Source organism: Callorhinus ursinus, unplaced genomic scaffold (assembly GCF_003265705.2).
Source record: "Callorhinus ursinus isolate GAN/ISIS: 27379988/994484 unplaced genomic scaffold, GSC_fseal_2.0 scaffold21, whole genome shotgun sequence".
NCBI lineage: Eukaryota > Metazoa > Chordata > Mammalia > Carnivora > Otariidae > Callorhinus > Callorhinus ursinus.
Window position 1 is genome coordinate 13988631 of NW_027397083.1, and position 20667 is coordinate 14009297.

Here is a 20667-nt window from a genome sequence, read left to right on the forward strand (position 1 = left end):
TCTTCTGAATCTCCTCCCTTTCAGGTTTTCCCTCCCCCAAATATAAATACAAATATACATGTACATGCACACACGCACACACACACAGCACTGGAGGCTCAGGACTATGTTATCTAAAGGCTTTGTACTGGAAAAATCCTAACAAACCTTTGAACTGAATCTGCTAATCAGCTATGAAGCCACCTGAGAGAGACATGGTCACAGCAGACTGTGGTCCAGCCCTTACTGTGAGAGATGGAGATCTAGCCACTATGGCTGTGGCATCCCTGCCAAGCATCCCCTCCTCCCAGGGCTGCCTGTTCATGCTGTCAGCTGCTATGACTCTACTGCCATGACCACGTGATGTGGAACCCAGGGTCATGGCACTGAACTGGATGCACCAGAGATAAGTTCAACAGGAATGCTAGGCTCCCTTTGAATCGATACAACTGCTTGCTTCTTAGATGCTTCTCATCTTGCCTGACTCCAAGGTGGCAATAAAGAAAGCAATCACAAACTTCTGAGCACCACTCTTCCTGAGTGAAAAGAAAAATAATTCTGGGTGACCCCCCTGTAGAAATGTGAAAGTAGGAGTCCCCAGAGACACCCAGGACCTGCAATAAGAATGAGTGAGAACTATTTCACCTTGCTTTCTTGCCTCTCTTCCATCTTAACCTGTGCATAAGCTAGAAAGACAGTGTCTGCTTCAAAAATTATCCCATAGGAAGTGGGAGGTGGGAACTGACACTGAAAGTTTCAGGGGCAACTAAACAGAAATTATTTTTAAGCCTTTTAGGCTTGAATATACAAAGCACGTCTATATTATCTGCTGAAGATTAAAGCAATTTTAAAACAAGCCTCACCCCTCCACCGTCATTCCACTTCTCTATCCAAACACTTTCCCTGCAAAGCCACAATTATTTGTGTACTATCGAAACCAAACAACTGTGCACCACCAGGAACACTCAGGAAAGGGCACTGAGATGTATGTCTGTCTTCTTTGTTACAGCTGTCCAAATGGTAAACCTCATGGAGTCTGTTGTGATAAAGAGACGTGAGTACTGACCCTGCTAACTCAATGCTTCTGAAGCTCAGAAAGGTGAAAGTTTCATCTGTAAAACAAAGGTAATGATAGCATTCTCACAGATATTTTTGTGAAGTTTACACAAAATAATACATAAAAAGAATTTAGTATTCTTTGGGCACAGGGGAACATCAGCAGAACTATTCTGCTGGTCCAGATAACAGTAACCACAAACATTTGTGGGCTTTTCATATGGTACCCCCCACTGAGCTTTCACAGATAAAAGAGTCCCCAGTTAGTTTTCTTAGAGAAAGAGCCTACAACCTTGGGAGCGCAGATTCTAATTTCCCAAAGGAACACAGGAACAACTTTCTCATACAACCTAGGCATGAAAACTAAGGATGTCAATCAGAGGCTCCTTGCCTCAGTTTTAGTAAATGGCCACAAGCTGTCAAGGAGCAATGTTTGCCTTTTCTAGTTTGATATAATCAAATACAGTCTACTTCAGTGATATTGCAGCAAAGCATAGAGTGCAGGAAGGAGAGGTCACATTCTGCCCCTCCGCTCCCACACACAGTCTGTAGGTATAGTCAACCTCACAACCTGCTTCTATCATATTGTCTCTTCTTCTGCAGACTAAAACCGTATTAGATCCCTGGAGCAGCTAACAATCTGCTTACCTAAGAACCACAGGGCTTGTTAACTAACTACCGTTGCTAAAATACTTTTTGGGCCCCTAAAGGCCATGCTAACCATCCTTCATTCTTTCTTTCTTTTTTTAAAGATTTTATTTATTTGTTTGAGAGAGAGAGCGCATGAGTGGGGTTAAGGGCAGAGAGAAGAGCAGGCTCTTCGCTGAGCAGGGAGCCCGATGCGGGGCTCCATCCCAGGATCATGGCCTGAGCTGAAGGCAGACGCTTAACCAATTGAGCCATCCAGGTGCCCGATCCTCCATTATTTCTTATCTCCTCTTCAAAAGTTTCTGTTTTCAGGGTACTCAGTAATAAAAGTATAATATGATTAGCCCTAGCTTACAGATGACACTAAAGGCTCAGGCAAATCAACAGGTAGTAAGTGCCAGAGGACTCAGGTCATCTGACTCCAATACCTGTGCTCTTCCACCATAGAGGTAAAAGCAAGCATGTCATACTCAATAGTTTTTTTTTTCCCCAAAAGCCTGAACAAACTCTCTACTGGTATACTATTCCCAACCCCTCTTCCATAGGTAAAAGTGAGTAACCTCCTACAACTACCAACAATTCTATATAGCAATCATAGAAAGGAAATTTATTGGCATCATTAGCTTTAGACAAGTCATTAAACCTCTTAAATCTTTGCTTCTTGATCTGTAAAATGGAGATTATAATGTCTAGCTAATCAGGCTGAGTTAGGAATTAAGGAGCTATCAAAGATTCTATTTCACTGGCCACAGAAATAAACAGAAGCCCTTCAACAAACCGTAGTCATCAACTAAATCACTGGGTTGAATGGACATTCTCTACAGCTACAGATGGATTTTGTCCTTGGGCTAAATGCAGTCAGGAAAGATGGGATTCTCAAATTTTACCTTTTATATATACACATAAGCATCTACATACAGACCTGAGGTAGACTGAGAGTTGTACTCTGTAACTCTAGCCTTAAGTTATCAAAGAAGACATCGTTTTCCTTCAGCAGACCTGAGTTTTATTTCCTAGCTGAATGAGAGGTTGAACTAACAGGAAAACGGGAAGAAGGGAGACAGGAGAGGAGGCCCTTAAATAAAAGTCCGGGTGGTTTTTATCACTATTATCACAGTGAAGTTTTATACCTAAGCACCCAGGCTCCTAAATTAAATGTCAAATACAATCTTGCACTGGCAACATGAAGTGTGGCTGCTTTGGGGGAGAGTCCTGACAGCTCCCCTCTCCTCTCCATGTTGGTCACGTAATAAGCCCTTCAAGCTTTGGCAGAGAGTATATTATCAAGTCTCCTGTCAGTGCAGACAGGAGCTGGGGCAGGGGGAGAAGGACATCACAATGTGTTAATTTTATTAAGCCATTTAAAGCTCAATCCCTTTGCTTTCTAACAATGCTCCAGCCCACCAGGCAGCTCAGAAACCAAGCCTACCCTGGTTTCAAAATGCCTACAGCTGATTTGTACAGTACTTCAATTAAGAGCTCTGGTGCCCAATAGAAAGAGGATGACCTTCCTGCAGGAGAAGCAGGAAGGGGAAGTAGGAAGAGAACAAGAATCTCAGTGGTGTTTAAAGTAAGGACATAGCTCCTAATGTGTCTCTTAAATGTGACACTTAATTTCTTTTGTGACTCTTAATTTATTTTTCTTTTAATTTGGCACCAGGCAGTTTTGCTAACTAGAGAATTTGCTCCGTAACAATAAACATAATTGCTTCTATGCATTGATTTCTTGTTTCTATTGGGAATATACGGACACACAGCTGCAAACTCCCAAGGCAGATATGTTTGCCTCAACTTGAATGGGCAATGGAGCTACACTGAACTAAACCCAGGCGAGGCAGCCACGCAAGGCCCAGAGTCAGCCAGCCAGCCAGGCAGCAAAACCAAGGGGCTCCAACTGTGGGGATTTAACTCACTTTATCTGAATGCTATTATCACTCAAAAGAGGTAGCAGTGGTCCTTTAAGGTGTCGCTAATCCCGGGAAGTGTTAATTGATCTAAGTACAGAATCTAGTTAGTTGTAAACACGTGGCTTCTTTTTCTCCACAAGGATCCAAAGGCCTCCTGAACTATGGGGGTGGGATTGCTGCCCCCATGGACCCCTGGCCTTCTGCTGGAAGAGGGGGTGGATCTCGGGACGAGGAGAAAGCTAGCAGCCGCCACCCTGGACAGGATGCTGTACTAAGCACTTTAAATGGATTGTCTCATTTCATCTTCCTAACGACCCTATGAAGTATATATGATTATCCCCTCTTTCACAGCTGAAAAAAATGAAAAACCTGAGACATGAAGATATGAAGCACAGGATCTGCCTGAGGTCGAACTGGTGGTCGACACTGGAGGTAATGTGACCAGGTGCGGTCTGATCCACAGCCCGCGCGGGTAATAACTGCAGAATACTGCCTCTCCCTGACAGGCTAACATCGGGTTTCTGCCCCTCATCCCTGCCTAGAAGAAAGGAGAAAGAAAGACTATTCACTGATGAATAGAATTACTCTATAGGGTCATATGGCCACTCTACGTTTAGCCTTCTGAGGAACTTTTAAGTGAAGGGCTTACAAAAGTGATTTCAGAAGGAAATCTCTCACCCTCTCTCAGCAGCTTTATTGAGATAGAATTCCCATATCATACAATTCACCCATTTAAAGTGTACAATTCAGGGGTCTTTAGTATATTCAGAGCTGTGCCATCACCCCACAATCAATTTGAACATTTTATTTTCATCACACCAAAAAGAAACTCCACGGCCCTTAGCAATCACCCCCACCCCATTTCTCCATCTCCCTCAGCCCCAAAACAAGTCTATTTCCTAGCTGTAGAAATCTGCCCTATTCTGGACATATCACACAAATGGAATCACTCAGTATGAGGTCTTCTCGGAATGGCCTCTCCCACTGAGCACCACTTTCGAGAGTTAGCCTTATTGCAACATGTATCCACACCGCACTTCCTTCCTGCCAAATAGTGTCCTGCTGTACGGAGAGACCAGATTTTACTTACCCGGTCACCTGCTGGGTTGCTTCCACAGTCTGGGTGGTATGAAAAATGCTGCTATGAACACTGGGGTGCAGTTTTTGTGTGGATATGTTTTCATTTCTCTTGGGTATGTACCCAAAAATGGAATTGCTGGGTCATATGGCAACTCTGTGTTTAACCTTCCGAGGAACTGACAGACTGTTTTCCAAAGTGACTGTACCACTTCCAATTTTCCCACATCCTTGCCAAACGGAAAACTTCTCTTTATTGAGAGAACTACAGAACTGTAGTCCTAAAAACCATCAACCTGCTCTGGCTCTGCTATTACTGCCTGGGTGACCTCAGACAGGAACGCTTCTCCTCCTGGCACCTCAGTTTCCTCTGCTGTAAAGCGGGAGACTGCAGATGGCCTCAGACTTCCCACTGAGCCCTACATGTATTCACTTAGTCCCATCCTGTGAGACACCCTGACTAGCAGGGGAGGATGCCGTCAAAAGGACCGCCTGGGGCTGACTGCATGACTGTGTGTCTGACTTTGCATTAACTAAATTTCTGAATAATCTTAGAATGTTACTGGCAGGTCTGGGGAAAACAAACTTCAGAGTGTGCTTATGCTATTAGGAAGAAGACAGAAATGCCATATTGGGTAAAACTTCCATTTGGCAATAACTGGGTTATTGCCCAGTTATTCAGTACAGCCCAGGCAGACTGGCCTTCAGGATTTTAGTTTTCCAAGCTGCAGTTCAAAGACTGAAGTGGATTCAAATAATAAAAATGTTTATAAAGGATGATGTCAAGTGGAAAAAGCAGGATACAAACTATGTATGCATGTCTATACACACAAAAATATATACAGTTATCTAACTGTATATATACTTACACACACACAGAATAATAGTTATCTAGAGAGAGAATACTAATTCTCTATTTGAAAGGCAAAGCACCATGATATTAACCAGTTTTCTCATAGCTGTGTCTTAAAGTGTGATGTATGGACCATGTGCATTAGAATCATCCAGGCTGTATATTTAAAAAAGCAGTCTCAGAACTACCAAATTAGATATTCTGGGTGAGGCTCAAGAATCTGCATTTAAAAAAAGAACTACTCATGTGGATGGACTAGAAGGTATTATGCTAAGCGAAATTAGTCAGGGAAAGACAATTATCATATGATCTCACTCATACGTGGAATTTAAGAAACAAAACAGAGGGATCATAGGGGAAGGGAGGGAAAAATAAAATAAGACAAAATCAGAGAGGGAAAAAAACCACAAGAGACTCTTAACTATAGGAAACCAACTGAGGGTGGCTGGAGGGGAGGTGGGTGGGGGGATGGGGTAACTGGGTTAAATTAAATTGAAAAAAGAGGTACTCAAAGATTACAAAGGAATGCAGGGAGATTTTTTTTCTTCTTCTATATACTGGTCTTTTTCCACAATTTTCTAGACAGCATGTAACACTTTTATTATTGGGGGATGGGCAAAAGGGGAAGTTGTTTCATTTTGTTTTGATAAAGGCAGGGGGATGGTGAAGGAGGGCAAAGAGCTTGTTTTTCCTCTTTCTACCACCCAAGTGTCTACAGAGGATGAAAAGGGGCCGCATTTGGTCCTCGGTGGATTCCAAGCCTCAGAGCCTAGCTCAGGCCTGAGACAGCACAGGTATTTTCCCAACTGGTGTCCTCCATCACTAACGGGAAACTACTGAAGCACCAGCCTCAATTCTTCATTTTTCCAGTGCTAAATGCTCTAGGCTGTCACAACTCCTCTCCGTCTCCCCATATTTTCTGTTGGAAAAGGCCATTCTCTAGTCCTGGACCCTGGGATTGTGGGCTGCCCTATCTACTAAAGGCAGGTAGGAAGGAGAATGTAAGGGAAAAAAAGTCAGTGAAGAGTCATGCTGCAAATGAGGACAGCATATACTTCTATATTTATTCATCTATGGGTTCAACAGTTGTGTGCAGGGGAAGAACGTGACGTATGACACATGTGAAGTCCTATCAATTCTCTGCTTCAGTTGGCTGCATAAACACTGCCCCAGAGGGGGCGGAGCAAGATGGCGGAGGAGTAGGAGACCTAGATTTCGTCTGGTCTCAGGAATTCAGCTGAATAGGGATCAAACCATTCTGAACACCTACGAACTCAAGAGGAGATCGAAGAGGAGAGTAGCAACAACTCTCTGAACAGAGAAGCGACCACTTACTAGAAGGCAGGGCGTGCGGAGAAGTGAATCCGAGGCGATATTCGGGAGGATAGATAGGAGGGGCCTCCGCCGGCCGCTTCTGGCGAGTGATAGAGTCGCGGAGCACAAAATCGGAACTTTTAGAAGTCGGCTCCGCTGAGAGACGTCACTGCAGTGGCTAAGCAGAGGGTGGAGTCCTCCCGGGACAGTGTGGTCTCAGGACCCTCGGGGTCACAAAAAAACCAGGGGTGCCTGAGTGCGGCAGAGCTCCCAGGTATCGGAGCGGGGAAGCCGGCTGCAGAGACGGAGCCGAGGCGCGGGCTCTCAGCTCGGGGTTGCCATAAACTGTGATCCGCGGCCCAGTCGGGCCACTGCTCCTCCAGCAGGGACCCAACAATCGGCAGAGCCGGGGAGACTCCCCTTTCTCCTCCAAGAGGAGCGGCGCGGGAGCGCACCGTAGGGATCTGCTGGGTTTGGAGACTCCACACGGGGTCGGGTGCAAGAGATACAAACGCTCGGTCACAGGCCGGATGAGCACGGAGTGCGGCCAGAGACCAGGGAGATGGGAGTGACTGCTTTTCTCTGGGGGCGCACTGAGGAGTGGGGCCCCGAGTTCTCAGCTCCTCCGGGTGGAGATTGGGAGGCCACCATTTTCGCCCTGGTCCTCCAAAGCTGTACCGAGAGCTTGCAGGGAACAAAAGCTCCTGAGAGCAAACCCGAGCAGCTTGCTTAGCCTAGACCGACAAGGGCGGGGCAATTCCGCCTCCGGCAAAGACATTTGGGAACCACGGCAACAGGCCCCTCCCCCAGAAGATCAGCACGAACAGCCAGCAAGCCAAGACCAAGTTTACCGATCAAGGAGAACGGGAGAACTCCAGCGCTAGGGGAATACTGCACATAGAATTCATGGCTTTTTTTTTTTACCATGATTCATTAGTTCATCAAAGTTAATGTTTCTAACTGTTTTTTTTTATTTTTCTTTTTCCCTTTTTCAACCAACATCTTATCAATCCCTTTTTAAAAAAAAAAACATTTTTTATTTTTCATTTTTAGAGTCATATTTTATCCCTTCATAGTAGTTACCCTTATTTTTGGCATATATCTATAAGTTGTTCTCTCTTTAAAATTTTGAGATACAGTTTCCTCTAACAGATCAAAATATACCCTAAATCACTAGTGTATGGCTTTGTTCTAGTCTCCTCCCTGATCACATTCTCTCTTTTTTCTTTTTTTTTTAAATCTTCTTTTTTCAAACAACTTATCAATTCCTTTTATAAAATCTTTTATAATGTTCATCTTTACAGTCATCTTCCATCCCTTCATTGTATCAACTCTTATTTTGTACATATATGTCTTTCTTCCTTTAAAATTTTAGGAGGCACTTTTTTCTAACAGTCCAAAATACGCCCAAAATCTAGTGTGTGGCACTGATCTATGCACTAGCCTGATCATATTTGATCATATTCTGCTTTTTCTGTATTGTTCTGTTTTTGTTTTTTTCTTTTTTTTTTTCTCTTTCTTTTTTCCTTCTTTCCCTTTCTTTTCCCCTGGTTTCAGGTCTTTTCTGATTTGTATACAGTATATTTGCTGGGGACGTTGTTAACCTGTTGGCATTTTGTTCTCTCATTCATCTATTCTCCTCTGGACAAAATGACAAGATGAAAAAAATCACCTCAGCAAAAAGAACAAGAGGTAGTACCGTCAGCCGGGGACCTACTCAATACGGACATTAGTACGATGTCGGACCTAGAGTTCAGAATCATGACTTTAGAGATACTAGCTGGGCTTGAAAAAAGCGTGGAAGTTATTAGAGAAACCCTTTCTGGAGAAATAAAAGAACTAAAATCTAACCAAGTTGAAATCAAAAAGGCTACTGATGAGGTGCAATCAAAAATGGGGGCACTAACTGCTAGGATAAACGAGGCAGAAGAGAGAATCAGTGATATAGAAGACCAAATGATGGAAAATAAAGAGGCTGAGAAAAAGAGAGAGAAACAACTACAGGATCACGAGGGCAGAAGTTGAGAGATAAGTGATACGATAAGATGAAACAACATTAGAATAATTGGAATCCCAGAAGAAGAAGAAGAAAGAGAGAGAGGGGCAGAAGGTATATTGGAGCAAATAATAGCAGAGAACTTCCCTAATGTGGGGAAGGAAACAGGCATCAAAATCCAGGAGGCACAGAGAACCCCTCTCAAAATCAATAATAATAGGTCAACACCCCGACATCTAATAGTAAAACTTACGAGTCTCAGAGACAAAGAGAAAATCCTGAAAGCAGCTCGGGAGAAGAGATATGTAACGTACAATGGTAGAAATATTAGATTGGCAACAGACCTATCCACAGAGACCTGGCAGGCCAGAAAGGACTGGCATGATATCTTCAGAGCACTAAACGAGAAAAATATGCAGCCAAGAATACTATATCCAGCTAGGCTGTCATTGAAAATAGAAGGAGAGATCAAAAGCTTCCAGAACAAACAAAAACTAAAGGAATTTGCAAACACGAAACCAGCCCTCCAAGAAATCTTGAAAGGGGTCCTCTAAGCAAAGAGAGAGCCTAAAAGCAGCATAGATCAGAAAGGAACACAGACAATATACAGTCACAGTCACCTTACAGGCAATACAATGGCACTAAATTCATACCTTTCAATAGTTGCCCTGAATGTAAATGGGCTAAATGCCCCAATCAAAAGACACAGGCTATCATATTGGATTAAAAAACAAGACCCATCAATATGCTGTCTGCAAGAGACTCATTTTAGACCCAAAGACACCCCCAGATTGAAAGTGAGGGGGTGGAAAACCATTTACCATGCTAATGGACACCAAAAGAAAGCTGGGGTGGCAATCCTTATATCAGACAAATTAGATTTTGAAACAAAGACTGTAATAAGAGATGAAGAAGGACACTATATCCTACTTAAAGGGTCTATCCAACAAGATCTAACAATCGTAAATATCTATGCCCCTAACATGGGAGCAGCCAATTATATAAAGCAATTAATAACAAAAGCGAAGAAACACATTGACGACAATACAATAACTGTGGGGGACTTTAACACCCCCCTGACTGAAGTGGACAGATCATCTAAGCAACAGATCAACAAGGAAATAAAGACTTTAAATGACACACTGGACCAAATGGACTTCACAGACATATTCAGAACATTCCATCCCAAAGCAACGGAATACACATTCTTCTCTAGTGCCCATGGAACATTCTCCAGAATTGATCACATCCTATGTCACAAATCAGGTCTCAACTGGTACCAAAAGATTGGGATTATTCCCTGCATATTTTCAGACCACAATGCTTTGAAACTAGAACTCAATCACAAGAGGAAAGTAGGAAAGAACTCAAATACATGGAGGCTAAAGAGCATCCTACTAAAGAATGAATGGGTCAACCAGGAAATTAAAGAAGAATTAAAAAAAAAATTCATGGAAACCAATGCAAATGAAAACACAACTGTTCAAAATCTTTGGGATACAGCAAAGGCAGTCCTGAGAGGAAAGTATATAGCAATACAAGCCTTTCTCAAGAAACAAGAAAGGTCTCAAATACACAACCTAACCCTACACCTAAAGGAGCTGGAGAAAGAACAGCAAAGAAAGCCTAAACCCAGCAGGAGAAGAGAAATAATAAAGATCAGAGCAGAAATCAATGAAATAGAAACCAAAAGAACAGTAGAACAGAGCAACGAAACTAGGAGCTGGTTCTCTGAAAGAATTAACAAGATGGATAAACCCCTGGCCAGACTTATCAAAAAGAAAAGAGAAATGACCCAAATCAACAAAATCATGAATGAAAGAGGAGAGATCACAACCAACATCCAAGAAATACAAACAATTATAAGAACATATTATGAGCAACTCTATGCCAGCAAATTAGATAACCTGGAAGAAATGGGTGCATTCCTAGAGATGTATCAACTACCAAAATTGAACCAGGAAGAAATAGAAAACCTGAACAGACCTGTAGCCACTAAGGAAATTGAAGCAGTCATCAAAAATCTCCCAAGAAACAAAAGCCCAGGGCCAGATGGCTTCCCAGGGGAATTCTATCAGACATTTAAAGAAGAATTAATACCTATTCTCCTGAAACTGTTCCAAAAAATAGAAATGGAAGGAAAACTTCCAAACTCATTTTATGAGGCCACCATTACCTTGATCCCAAAACCAGACAAAGACCCCATCAAAAAGGAGAATTACAGACCAATATCCTTGATGAACATGGATGCAAAAATTCTCACCAAAATACTAGCCGATAGGATCCAACAGTACATTAAAAGGACTATTCACCACGACCAAGTGGGATTTATCCCTGGGCTGCAAGGATGGTTCAACATCTGCAAATCAATCAACATGATACAATACATTAACAAAAGAAAGAACAAGAATCATATGATCCTCTCAATAGATACAGAAAAAGCATTTGACAAAGTACAGCATCCTTTCTTGATCAAAACTCTTCAGAGTATAGGGATAGAGGGTACCTACCTCAATATCATAAAAGCCATCTATGAAAAACCTACAGCGAATATCATTCTCAATGGGGAAAAGCTGAGAGCTTTTCCCCTAAGGTCAGGAACGCGGCAGGGATGTCCACTCTCACCACTGCTATTCAACATAGTATTAGAAGTCCTAGCCACAGCAATCAGACAACGAAAAGAAATCAAAGGCATCCAAATCGGCAAAGAGGACGTCAAACTCTCACTCTTTGCAGATGATATGATACTGTATGTGGAAAACCCAAAAGACTCCACCCCAAAACTGCTAGAACTCATACAGGAATTCAGTCAAGTAGCAGGCTATAAAATCAATGCACGGAAATCAGTGGCATTCCTATACACCAACAACAAGACAGAAGAGAGACAAATCAAGGAGTCGATCCCATTTACAATTGCACCCAAAACCATAAGATACCTAGGAATAAATTTAACCAAAGAGGCAAAGGATCTGTACTCAGAAAACTATAAAATACTCATGAAAGAAACTGAAGAAGACACAAAGAAATGGAAAAACGTTCCATGCTCATGGACCAGGAGAACGAACATTGTGAAGATGTCAATGCTACCTAGAGCAATCTACACATTCAATGCAATCCCCATCAAAGTACCATCCACTTTTTTCAAAGAAATGGAACAAATAATCCTAAAATTTGTATGGAACCAGAAGAGACCCCGAATAGCCAGAAGAATGTTGAAAAAGAAAAGCAAAGCTGGCGGCATCACAATTCCGGACTTCCAGCTCTATTACAAAGCTGTCATCATCAAGACAGTATGGTACTGGCACAAAAACAGACACATAGATCAATGGAACAGAATCGAGAGCCCAGAAATGGACCCTCAACTCTATGGTCAACTTATCTTTGACAAAGCAGGAAAGAATGTCCAATGGCAAAAAGACAGCCTCTTCAACAAACGGTGCAGGGAAAATTGGACAGCCACATGCAGAAGAATGAAACTGGACCATTTCCTTACACCACACACAAAAACAGACTCCAAATGGTTGAAAGACCTAAACGGGAGACAGGAGTCCATCCAAATCCTAAAGGAGAACACAGGTAGCAACCTCTTCGACCTCAGCCGCAGCAACTTCTTCCTAGAAACATCGCCAAAGGCAAGGGAAGCAAGGGCAAAAAGGAACTATTGGGATTTCATCACAATAAAAAGCTTTTGCACAGCAAAAGAAACAGTCCACAAAACCAAAAGACAACCGACAGAATGGGAGAAAATGTTTGCAAAGGACATATCAGATAAAGAGCTAGTATCCAAAATCTATAAATAACTTATCCAACTCAACACCCAAAGAACAAATAATCCAATCAAGAAATGGGCAGAAGACATGAACAGACATTTTTCCAAAGAAGACATCCAAATGGCCAACAGACACAAGAAAAAGTGCTCAACATCGTTCGGCATCAGGGAAATCCAAATCAAAACCTCAATGAGATACCACCTCACACCAGTCAGAATGGCTAAAATTAACAAGTCAGGAAACGACAGATGTTGGCGGGGATGCGGAGAAAGGGGAACCCTCCTACACTGTTGGTGGGAATGCAAGATGGTGCAACCACTCTGGAAAACAGTATGGAGGTTCCTCAAACAGTTGAAAATAGAGCTACCATACGATCCAGCAACTGCACTACTGGGTATTTACCACAAAGACAGAAATGTAGGGATCCGAAGGGGTACGTGCACCCCAATGTTTATAGCAGCCATGTCCACAATACCGCCAAACTGTGGAAAGGGCCAAGATGTCCATCGACAGATGAATGGATAAAGAAGAGGTGGTATATATACACAATGGAATATTATGCAGCCATCAAAAGGAATGAGATCTTGCCCTTTGCTACGACGTGGATGGAACTGGAGGGTGTTATGCTGAGTTGAAATAAGTCAATCAGAGAAAGACATGTATCATATGACCTCATTGATATGAGGAATTCTTAATCTCAGGAAACAAACTGAGGGTTGCTGGAGTGGTGGGGGGTGGGAGGGATGGGGTGGCTGGGTGATAGACATTGGGTAGGGTATGTGCTATGGTGAGCGCTGTGAATTGTGCAAGACTGTTGAATCACAGATCTGTACTTCTGAAACAAATAATGCAACATATGTTAAGAAAAAAGAAAAAGAAGAAGATAGCAGGGGGGGAAGAATGAAGGGGAGTAAGTCAGAGGGGGAGACGAACCATGAGAGACGATGGACTCTGAAAAACAAACTGAGGGTTCTAGAGGGGAGGAGGGTAGGGGGATGCATTAGCCTGGTGATGGGTATTAAAGAGGGCACATTCTGCATGGAGCACTGGGTGTTATGCACCAACAAGGAATCATGGAACACTACATCAAAAACTAATGATGTAATATATGGTGATTAACATAACAATAAAAAATTAAAAAAAAAAAACAAAAAAACACTGCCCCAGTGAATGCTTCTGTGTTGGGACAAGGCAAGGACCAGCATGAAGCCTGGCTTGACCCTGGTAAATAACAGGACACTAACAACAAGAATTCAAGTAGATTTTGCTTATAACCATTACTCTTTGTACATGCAAAACCGATTGTTTCTTTAACGACTTTTTTTTAATTTTATTTTTTTTTAAGATTTTATTTATTTTATTTGAGAGAAAGAGAGAACACAAGCAGGCGGAGGGGCAGAGGGAGAAGCCAACTCCCCACTGAGTGGAGAGCCTGACATAGGGCTTGATCCCAGGACCCCGGATCATGACCTGAGCCAAAGGTTGACGCTTAACCAACTGAGCCACCCAGGCGCCCCAGAACCTATCATTTTAACAAGAGTCTGACTAGCACAGGAGAGTGAAGAACTGGGCTATGTTCCATGTCAAGGATATAGGTACTAAAATGGACTGTAAAGTTCTCTTGCAATTATAAAATGCCATGTAAATGCTAAATAAAAATAAAACAATTCTCAGATCTATTTAATTTCATGGTGCTAGACAATTCTCCAGTTTTAAACTTTAGTAAGAACACCTTCAGAGATTGAATATAGAGGAAAAAAAGACCTGATATGTTTTAGGCAGTGTTAGTATGGCTAGGTCCCATGTTTAATCCCACTTCAATCTGAGAGAATAATGTGAGCCACTTGGCTTGAGTTTAAGGCGCTTTTCTTGAGAATTACTTCTTGTAAGATTAGTGTGATTTCATGATACACAGCTGTGTTTCTGTTTGTTTCAAGCACACCAGCCATAGGAAACAAGGAACAGCACGTTAGATGGAAAGAAAGGCAATCAATACTAACAGAGAGTGTGGCTGTTATTAACTGCATACTAAGATGTTAGTTGGATTGAGTTTAGCATGTTATGTTTTTGGTTCAGTGCTTTCTGAGAGGCTGGGCAGTGGGAAGGCTGGGAAGGGAATCAACGTGTTTTCTGAGCTTCAGTTTCCGCTGGGTATACTATGAAAGATAACTGCATAGTCACTTCACAGGAGAGTCTTAAAGAACTCAGACTACCTTCAATTTTTTAAAACTCCAGGTATGGACATGGACATGCACACACACATACCTGATTAACTACATCTTTTAATTTCCCTAAAGTCTAGCATAAATATAAGAAATCTACAGACAAAAATCCTACTTTGTGCAATAAATGTTTTTGAAAAGTATGACTGAAAAAAAATATGTTTGCAAACTGGATCATATCAAACACACTGGGATGCCTCACTATTTAAGAGACTACTTTCAGTTAAACAAACTAAAGATTGTTTGTTATTAAAAACAGTCTCTCCATTATACACAAAGTTCTAGATCCCTGGAGATATGCATCCTTTAAAACAGGGCTCACCATAGCAACCTGCATGCACACAACTTTTTATTTTTAATTATGTTATGTTAATCACCATACATTACATCATTAGTTTGTGATGTAGTGTTCCATGATTCATTGTTTGCACGTAACACCCAGTGCTCCATTCAATACGTGCCCTCTTTAGTACCCATCACCAGGCTAACCCATTCCCCCACCCCCTCCCCTCTAGAACCCTCAGTTTGTTTCTCAGAGTCCATAGTCTCTCATGGTTCGTCTCCCCCTCTGACCTGACCCCCTTCGTTTTTCCCTTCCTACTATCTTCTCTTTTTTTCTAACTTATAACGTATTATTTGTTTCAGGGGTACAGTCTTACACAATTCACTGCACTCACCATAGCACTTACCCTCCCCAATGTCTATCACCCAGCCACCCCATCCCTCCCACCCCCCACCACTCCAGCAACCCTCGGTTTGCTTCCTAAAATTAAGAATTCCTCATATCAGTGAGATCATATGATACATGTCTTTCTCTGATTGACTTATTTCACTTAGCATAATACCCTCTAGTTCCATCCACGTCATTGCAAATGGCAAGATTTCGGGTTTTCTGATGGCTACATAATATTCCATTGTATGTATATATACCACATCTTCTTTATCCATTCATCTGTTGATGGACATCTTGGCTCTTTCCATAGTTTGGCTATTGTGGACATGGCTGCTATAAACATTGGGGTGCACGTACCCCTTTGGATCACTACATTTGTATCTTTGGGGTAAAACCCAGTAGTGCATGCACACAACTTAATCTGGTTCTGTGCCTTATTTCCCAACCACCACTGGCTCTGATTCCTGTCCTCAGGCTCACCCCTAGTGGCTGGGATTTGGTGTCTCCTGTTGTTCCTCTGGTTTTAGAACTCAACCCACTCTTGTCCCATGGCATGAGTCTTGATCCTTGTAAATCCTGACCAGAACTCCTCCCACTCTTGGGGCCTTGCTGCTTCTCTGCTGGATATGGCACTTTACAGGAATCCTGCCCTCTCAAGCAGCCACAGGCCACCTCCCTTTCCTCTCCTCTGCTACCTCCGCTCAATTTGTTGGTTTTCTAAGCCTGGATTTTTATGGATCTCTCTTTTTTTGAAGTTGAAATCACTTAGACTTATTTACAACGGTTCTTCTGGCCATTTGCTGAAAGGAATGAAAAAAAAAATCAAACAAGAGAGAAGGAAAATCACCAGGGTTAGCATAGCCTCTAGTCACCCCAGACCCACTGAATCAGCAACTGTGGGGGTGGGCCCAGAACTCTGTAGTTTGTAAGTACTCCAGGTGATTTTTGTGAATATTAAAGGTTAAGAACAACTGGTCTGGAAGAAAAAACGGCATCTGACAAATATTTTGGACAAAATGAGGCTTCTCATTAAGAAGAAAAATTAAGTCTACATTATTGACACAGAAGAACGTCCAAAATATTCTGTGTATTAAAACCATAGGTACAGTATAATTCTTGTAAAAAATCTTAGAGGTATATTTCCACAGGGAAAAATGTCTAGAAGGTTACACACCAAATTGTTAATAGTGGTTAGCTTGGGGGGAAATTCATTTGACTTTTCCTTTATGAATATCTGTATTTTTTAATCTATAAGCATATATTATTTTATAATTTTTAAAAAATGGTTAATCTAGTCATCTTCTACTCCTCTCTGACAAAACTCAGAGGTAAAAATTAACTCAGTCTCCCGCAGATTTCAGTGTCTGGACTAATGAAGCTTTGTGATGCTTTATGGAATTCTAGAGGAAGTGAGGCAGTGATAGTGCTCAGTGCTCCATGACTCAAATCAGTGCTTCTGTGAAAAGCTCCTGTGCCAGGAAATGACAGGTCATAAAGCCTGAGAGATTCTGCCCTTCTTAAATAGGCCAACTTAAAAAAGGGATGTTAAGAGTTCTGAGGGAATGCAGAACAGACTAAAAACTTCTCTTGGAAGACAACTATTTGTTGCAAAAACTATGTATATAGTGTCCCATTTTCCACCCACACCCCCCCGCCCCCGTTTGTGATCTGGCAGTCATTCTGCAATGACATTGGACCTTCTTCAAGCTGGCTCCAGGTATATACAGTATATGCATATGGCAGACCAGAACGGGGTCTGAAAATAAAGGAGATCGGTGGAAATAATTCAGGACAAGATAAAGAGAAGATAAAAGAGGTGAGTGTGTAAGCACATATCCAAGATCAAGTCGGGTCCTAAGAAATATCCTTTAGCTCATGATGCACCATGGGAAAATCCTGAGACTTCTACAAGCTGCTCTCATGGGACCACTCAATTTTTTTCACCTCTGGCAAGTTTCCTATTAGAGGCACTCTATGCATTCATAAAGGACCCCAAAGCACTTTACCTGTATTATCATCATGCACAGAAGCCACTCAGTGTAATCTGTATACATCCTCTTGCTCTTCACTGCCTACAAGCATGTGGGTGTGGCAGAAACAGAAAATACAGTTGTCTCCTTCAGGATAGCTGTTGCCCCAGAAACCAGAAAAACTCGGTAAAAAAAAAAAAAGCTTTCAGTAATCCTTAATAATTAATTAGTTCATCTTCACTAAAGGAAAACTACTTATACCAGGGGTCTTTCTACTTTGAGCTAAGAAAATTGATAAAGGTTACACCAATTTTTTTCTATCAAGATACTCTCTATCTCTGGAGTCCTAACTACACCAGAGGGCAAGAAATATTACCAATGTCCAATACTTTCAATGCTGTATGAAGAGAAAGTTATTTTGTAGATTGGAGACTGCAGCCACCTTCTGAAAAGGCTGTCACTGTCTGTGGCTCTGCCTCGATAGTGTTTCAGATTAGAAAATCGGGGCACAACAGGATTAGACGGTAGAAAAGAGATGAACCCCAGTGCTTGCTCTGCAATGTGACATAAAAGAAAGAGCACAGGTACTGGAGTCAATTTGAAGCCCAGCTCTAAATTATACTAGATTCAGGGCAAATGGCCCCACCTCTTTAAGCCTCAGTGTCCTTATCAATGAAATGGGAATAATATAAGCTACTCTACCAGGTTGTTACAAAAATCACAAGTATGCAAGAGCAGAGGGAGAAAAAGAAGTTAGTGTCTAATGGGCAGAGAGTTTCAGTTTGGAATGACTGAAGAAGTTCTGGAGATGGATGGTGATGGTGATGATGGTTGGACAACAATAGGAACACTGAATGCCACTGACTATACACTTAAAAATGGTTAAAGTGGTAAATTTCATTATGTATATTTTACCACAATTTTTTAAAAAGATATGTAAGGCTCCTAGCACAGTGTTCTGGCTCTCTCAGTGGGTACTCAAGAAATGCTAGTCTTTTCCCCATATAAAGAACTTTAAATTAAAAGAAAGAGGGTGGGGATACAAAAAGTCAAACAAAATTGTGCTCCTTTCCCTATTTGATTGTAGAAGGCTTTGACTCTCAGGCAGAGCCAGCTGGGACCAATATCCAGCAGTGCCACAGGAAGTCTCTGGGTAGGAGAAGGGAGGCTGTGTTAGTCAGATTCCCTCCGGCATGCTCAGATCCCAGTCCACCCCCACCCCGCTATGGAGTCTCCCAGAATATCAATCTTATAGCTCTCAACATATTGCAAAGAAAGCTGGGAAGCTGAAACCATTTCCCAGACCACACTCCAGGTCATGAGGACAAAAGCATTCACAGTGGCCGCTGGTTGCTATAAGTGGGACAGAGACAAGACACTAGCGCTGAACACCAACTGGGTGGGTCTGGAGCCTGTTCCAGTCCCCAGCATTAAGATGATCAGTACCTTGGATGCCTTTGACTGAGTTTAATGGACAGAGAGGACAGCAGTCTCAAAGGCCTGATAAAGGAAGATTAAAAATGCCCTTGTCTGCAGTTCAGGGAAAACAATTAATGATTATATGTTGCAAGTCATAAAAGAGAGAAGGGAAAAAACAGATGACTTATCTCTAGGCATATTAAAACACTGCTTCTGACAGGCAGGCCTAATTAGATCTCGATGCGATGTTCAGATAGATGATCATTAACATCCCTCGAACTCAGCTCAAGGAGAACGAAATACAATACCCAATCAATTCCAAAACAATACTTACTTTAGGATCTGAGCTCTTGAACTTCAACCTTTCCACCAACTCTATCATAGCCGCCTTCAGTCCGCCTGAGTCTTTGCTCTAAAAGAAAGAAAAGTGAGGGATCATTAGACAGCATCTCGTTGCTCTCTCAAACACAAACAGCATTGCATGGAACAATGAAATGGAAAGCAATTTTTTCTTCTTATTAGCCAAGAGAACTAAATGACTAAGGAAAGCTGCACTGCCCCTCTTCCTCTCTCTATTGGACAAAGAGGGTCAAGACATAAATTGCCCAGTGACCTGAGAGAACTATTGGAATGAAAATTAAATGCAATTTGTACAGGCTGACGCACTGCTTCATCTTAGGGTTCAACTGCGCCAGTGTTCACTGAAGGCTGAGGCTCTGAAAAGAGATTTTGATCTAGGATGTCCACTTTATGACCTAGTGATTTTTATCTTGAACTTCTACATACCAGATACAGAAGTATGCAGTATTAAATATTCTTATAGAAATAAAAACAAAGAAAATGCCCTAAGATTTCATCGGAAATGGTATTACAGTGTACTGGCTGAGTACAGGTTTTTGAGTCAGACATACAAGGTTTCAAATTTGGGGTCTGTCATTAACTAGTGGACTAAACTCAGGTAAATTACTGACTTTCTCAAAACCTCCTGCCCCTTCTATAAAATGTGGATAATAAACAGGGTTATTTTGAGGCTTAACTAGAACAGTGTCAAGGTATTGCCCAGTATGTGGCACACAGTAAGTGCTCAACAAATGTCTCCTATTATTACTACCACATTATAACGATTTTTTTAAAGATATTATTTGACAGAAAGAGAGGCAGACGCTTAATCGACTGAGCCACCAAGTGCCCCTGCATTATAACGAGTTAGAGTAGCACAGTCCAAGAGAAATGTAAGCCACAAATGCAAGCCACATATGTAATTTTAAGTTTTCCAGTAGCCACAAAAATAAAGTGAAATTAATTTCTAATAGATTTTACTTAACTCAGTATATCCAAAATATTATCACTGTAACATGTGATTTCAACATGAGATATTAGATACATTTTTTCATACTGTCTTTGAAATCAGCCCAATTCCATTTAGACAAACCACATTTCAAGTCCTCCAAAGCTATGTATAGCTAGTAACTACTGTACTGGTCAACAGAGATTTAGAGAATAGACTCTAGAGCCACACAGCCTGGATTCAAGGCCCAACTCTACCACTAGCTGTGTGAACTTAGGCAAGTCACTTAGCCTCTCTATGCTTCTATTTCTTTATCTGTAACATAACAGCTAATAACAGTACTTATTTCACAGCGTTATAGTAAGATTAAATGAACTAATATATGTCAAGGTGCTCAGAAAAGGGCCTGGAACATGGTAAATGCAATAGATTCATGCGACATTTTTATTATTGTCTGTCTGCCTCACAATATTTTAAACTTTTTTTTTTTTTTTT

General features: G+C 41.7%; 1 protein-coding gene across 4 annotated transcripts in view; it reads right to left on the reverse strand.

The window, feature by feature from the left end:
* TRIM44 (tripartite motif containing 44) overlaps positions 1-20667 on the reverse strand; it is a 118320-nt gene that overhangs the window by 77548 nt on the left and 20105 nt on the right. For 3 of the 4 annotated variants that reach the window (XM_025878345.2, XM_073904750.1, XM_073904751.1), the window contains exons 2-3: positions 19219-19296; positions 17502-17567 (exon numbers count right to left, since the gene is read on the reverse strand). In XM_025878345.2, the coding sequence (XP_025734130.1) occupies positions 17502-17567; positions 19219-19296 (144 nt within the window). The remainder of the gene's footprint in view (positions 1-17501; positions 17568-19218; positions 19297-20667) is intronic. The other variant, XM_025878347.2, reaches the window with a different exon arrangement.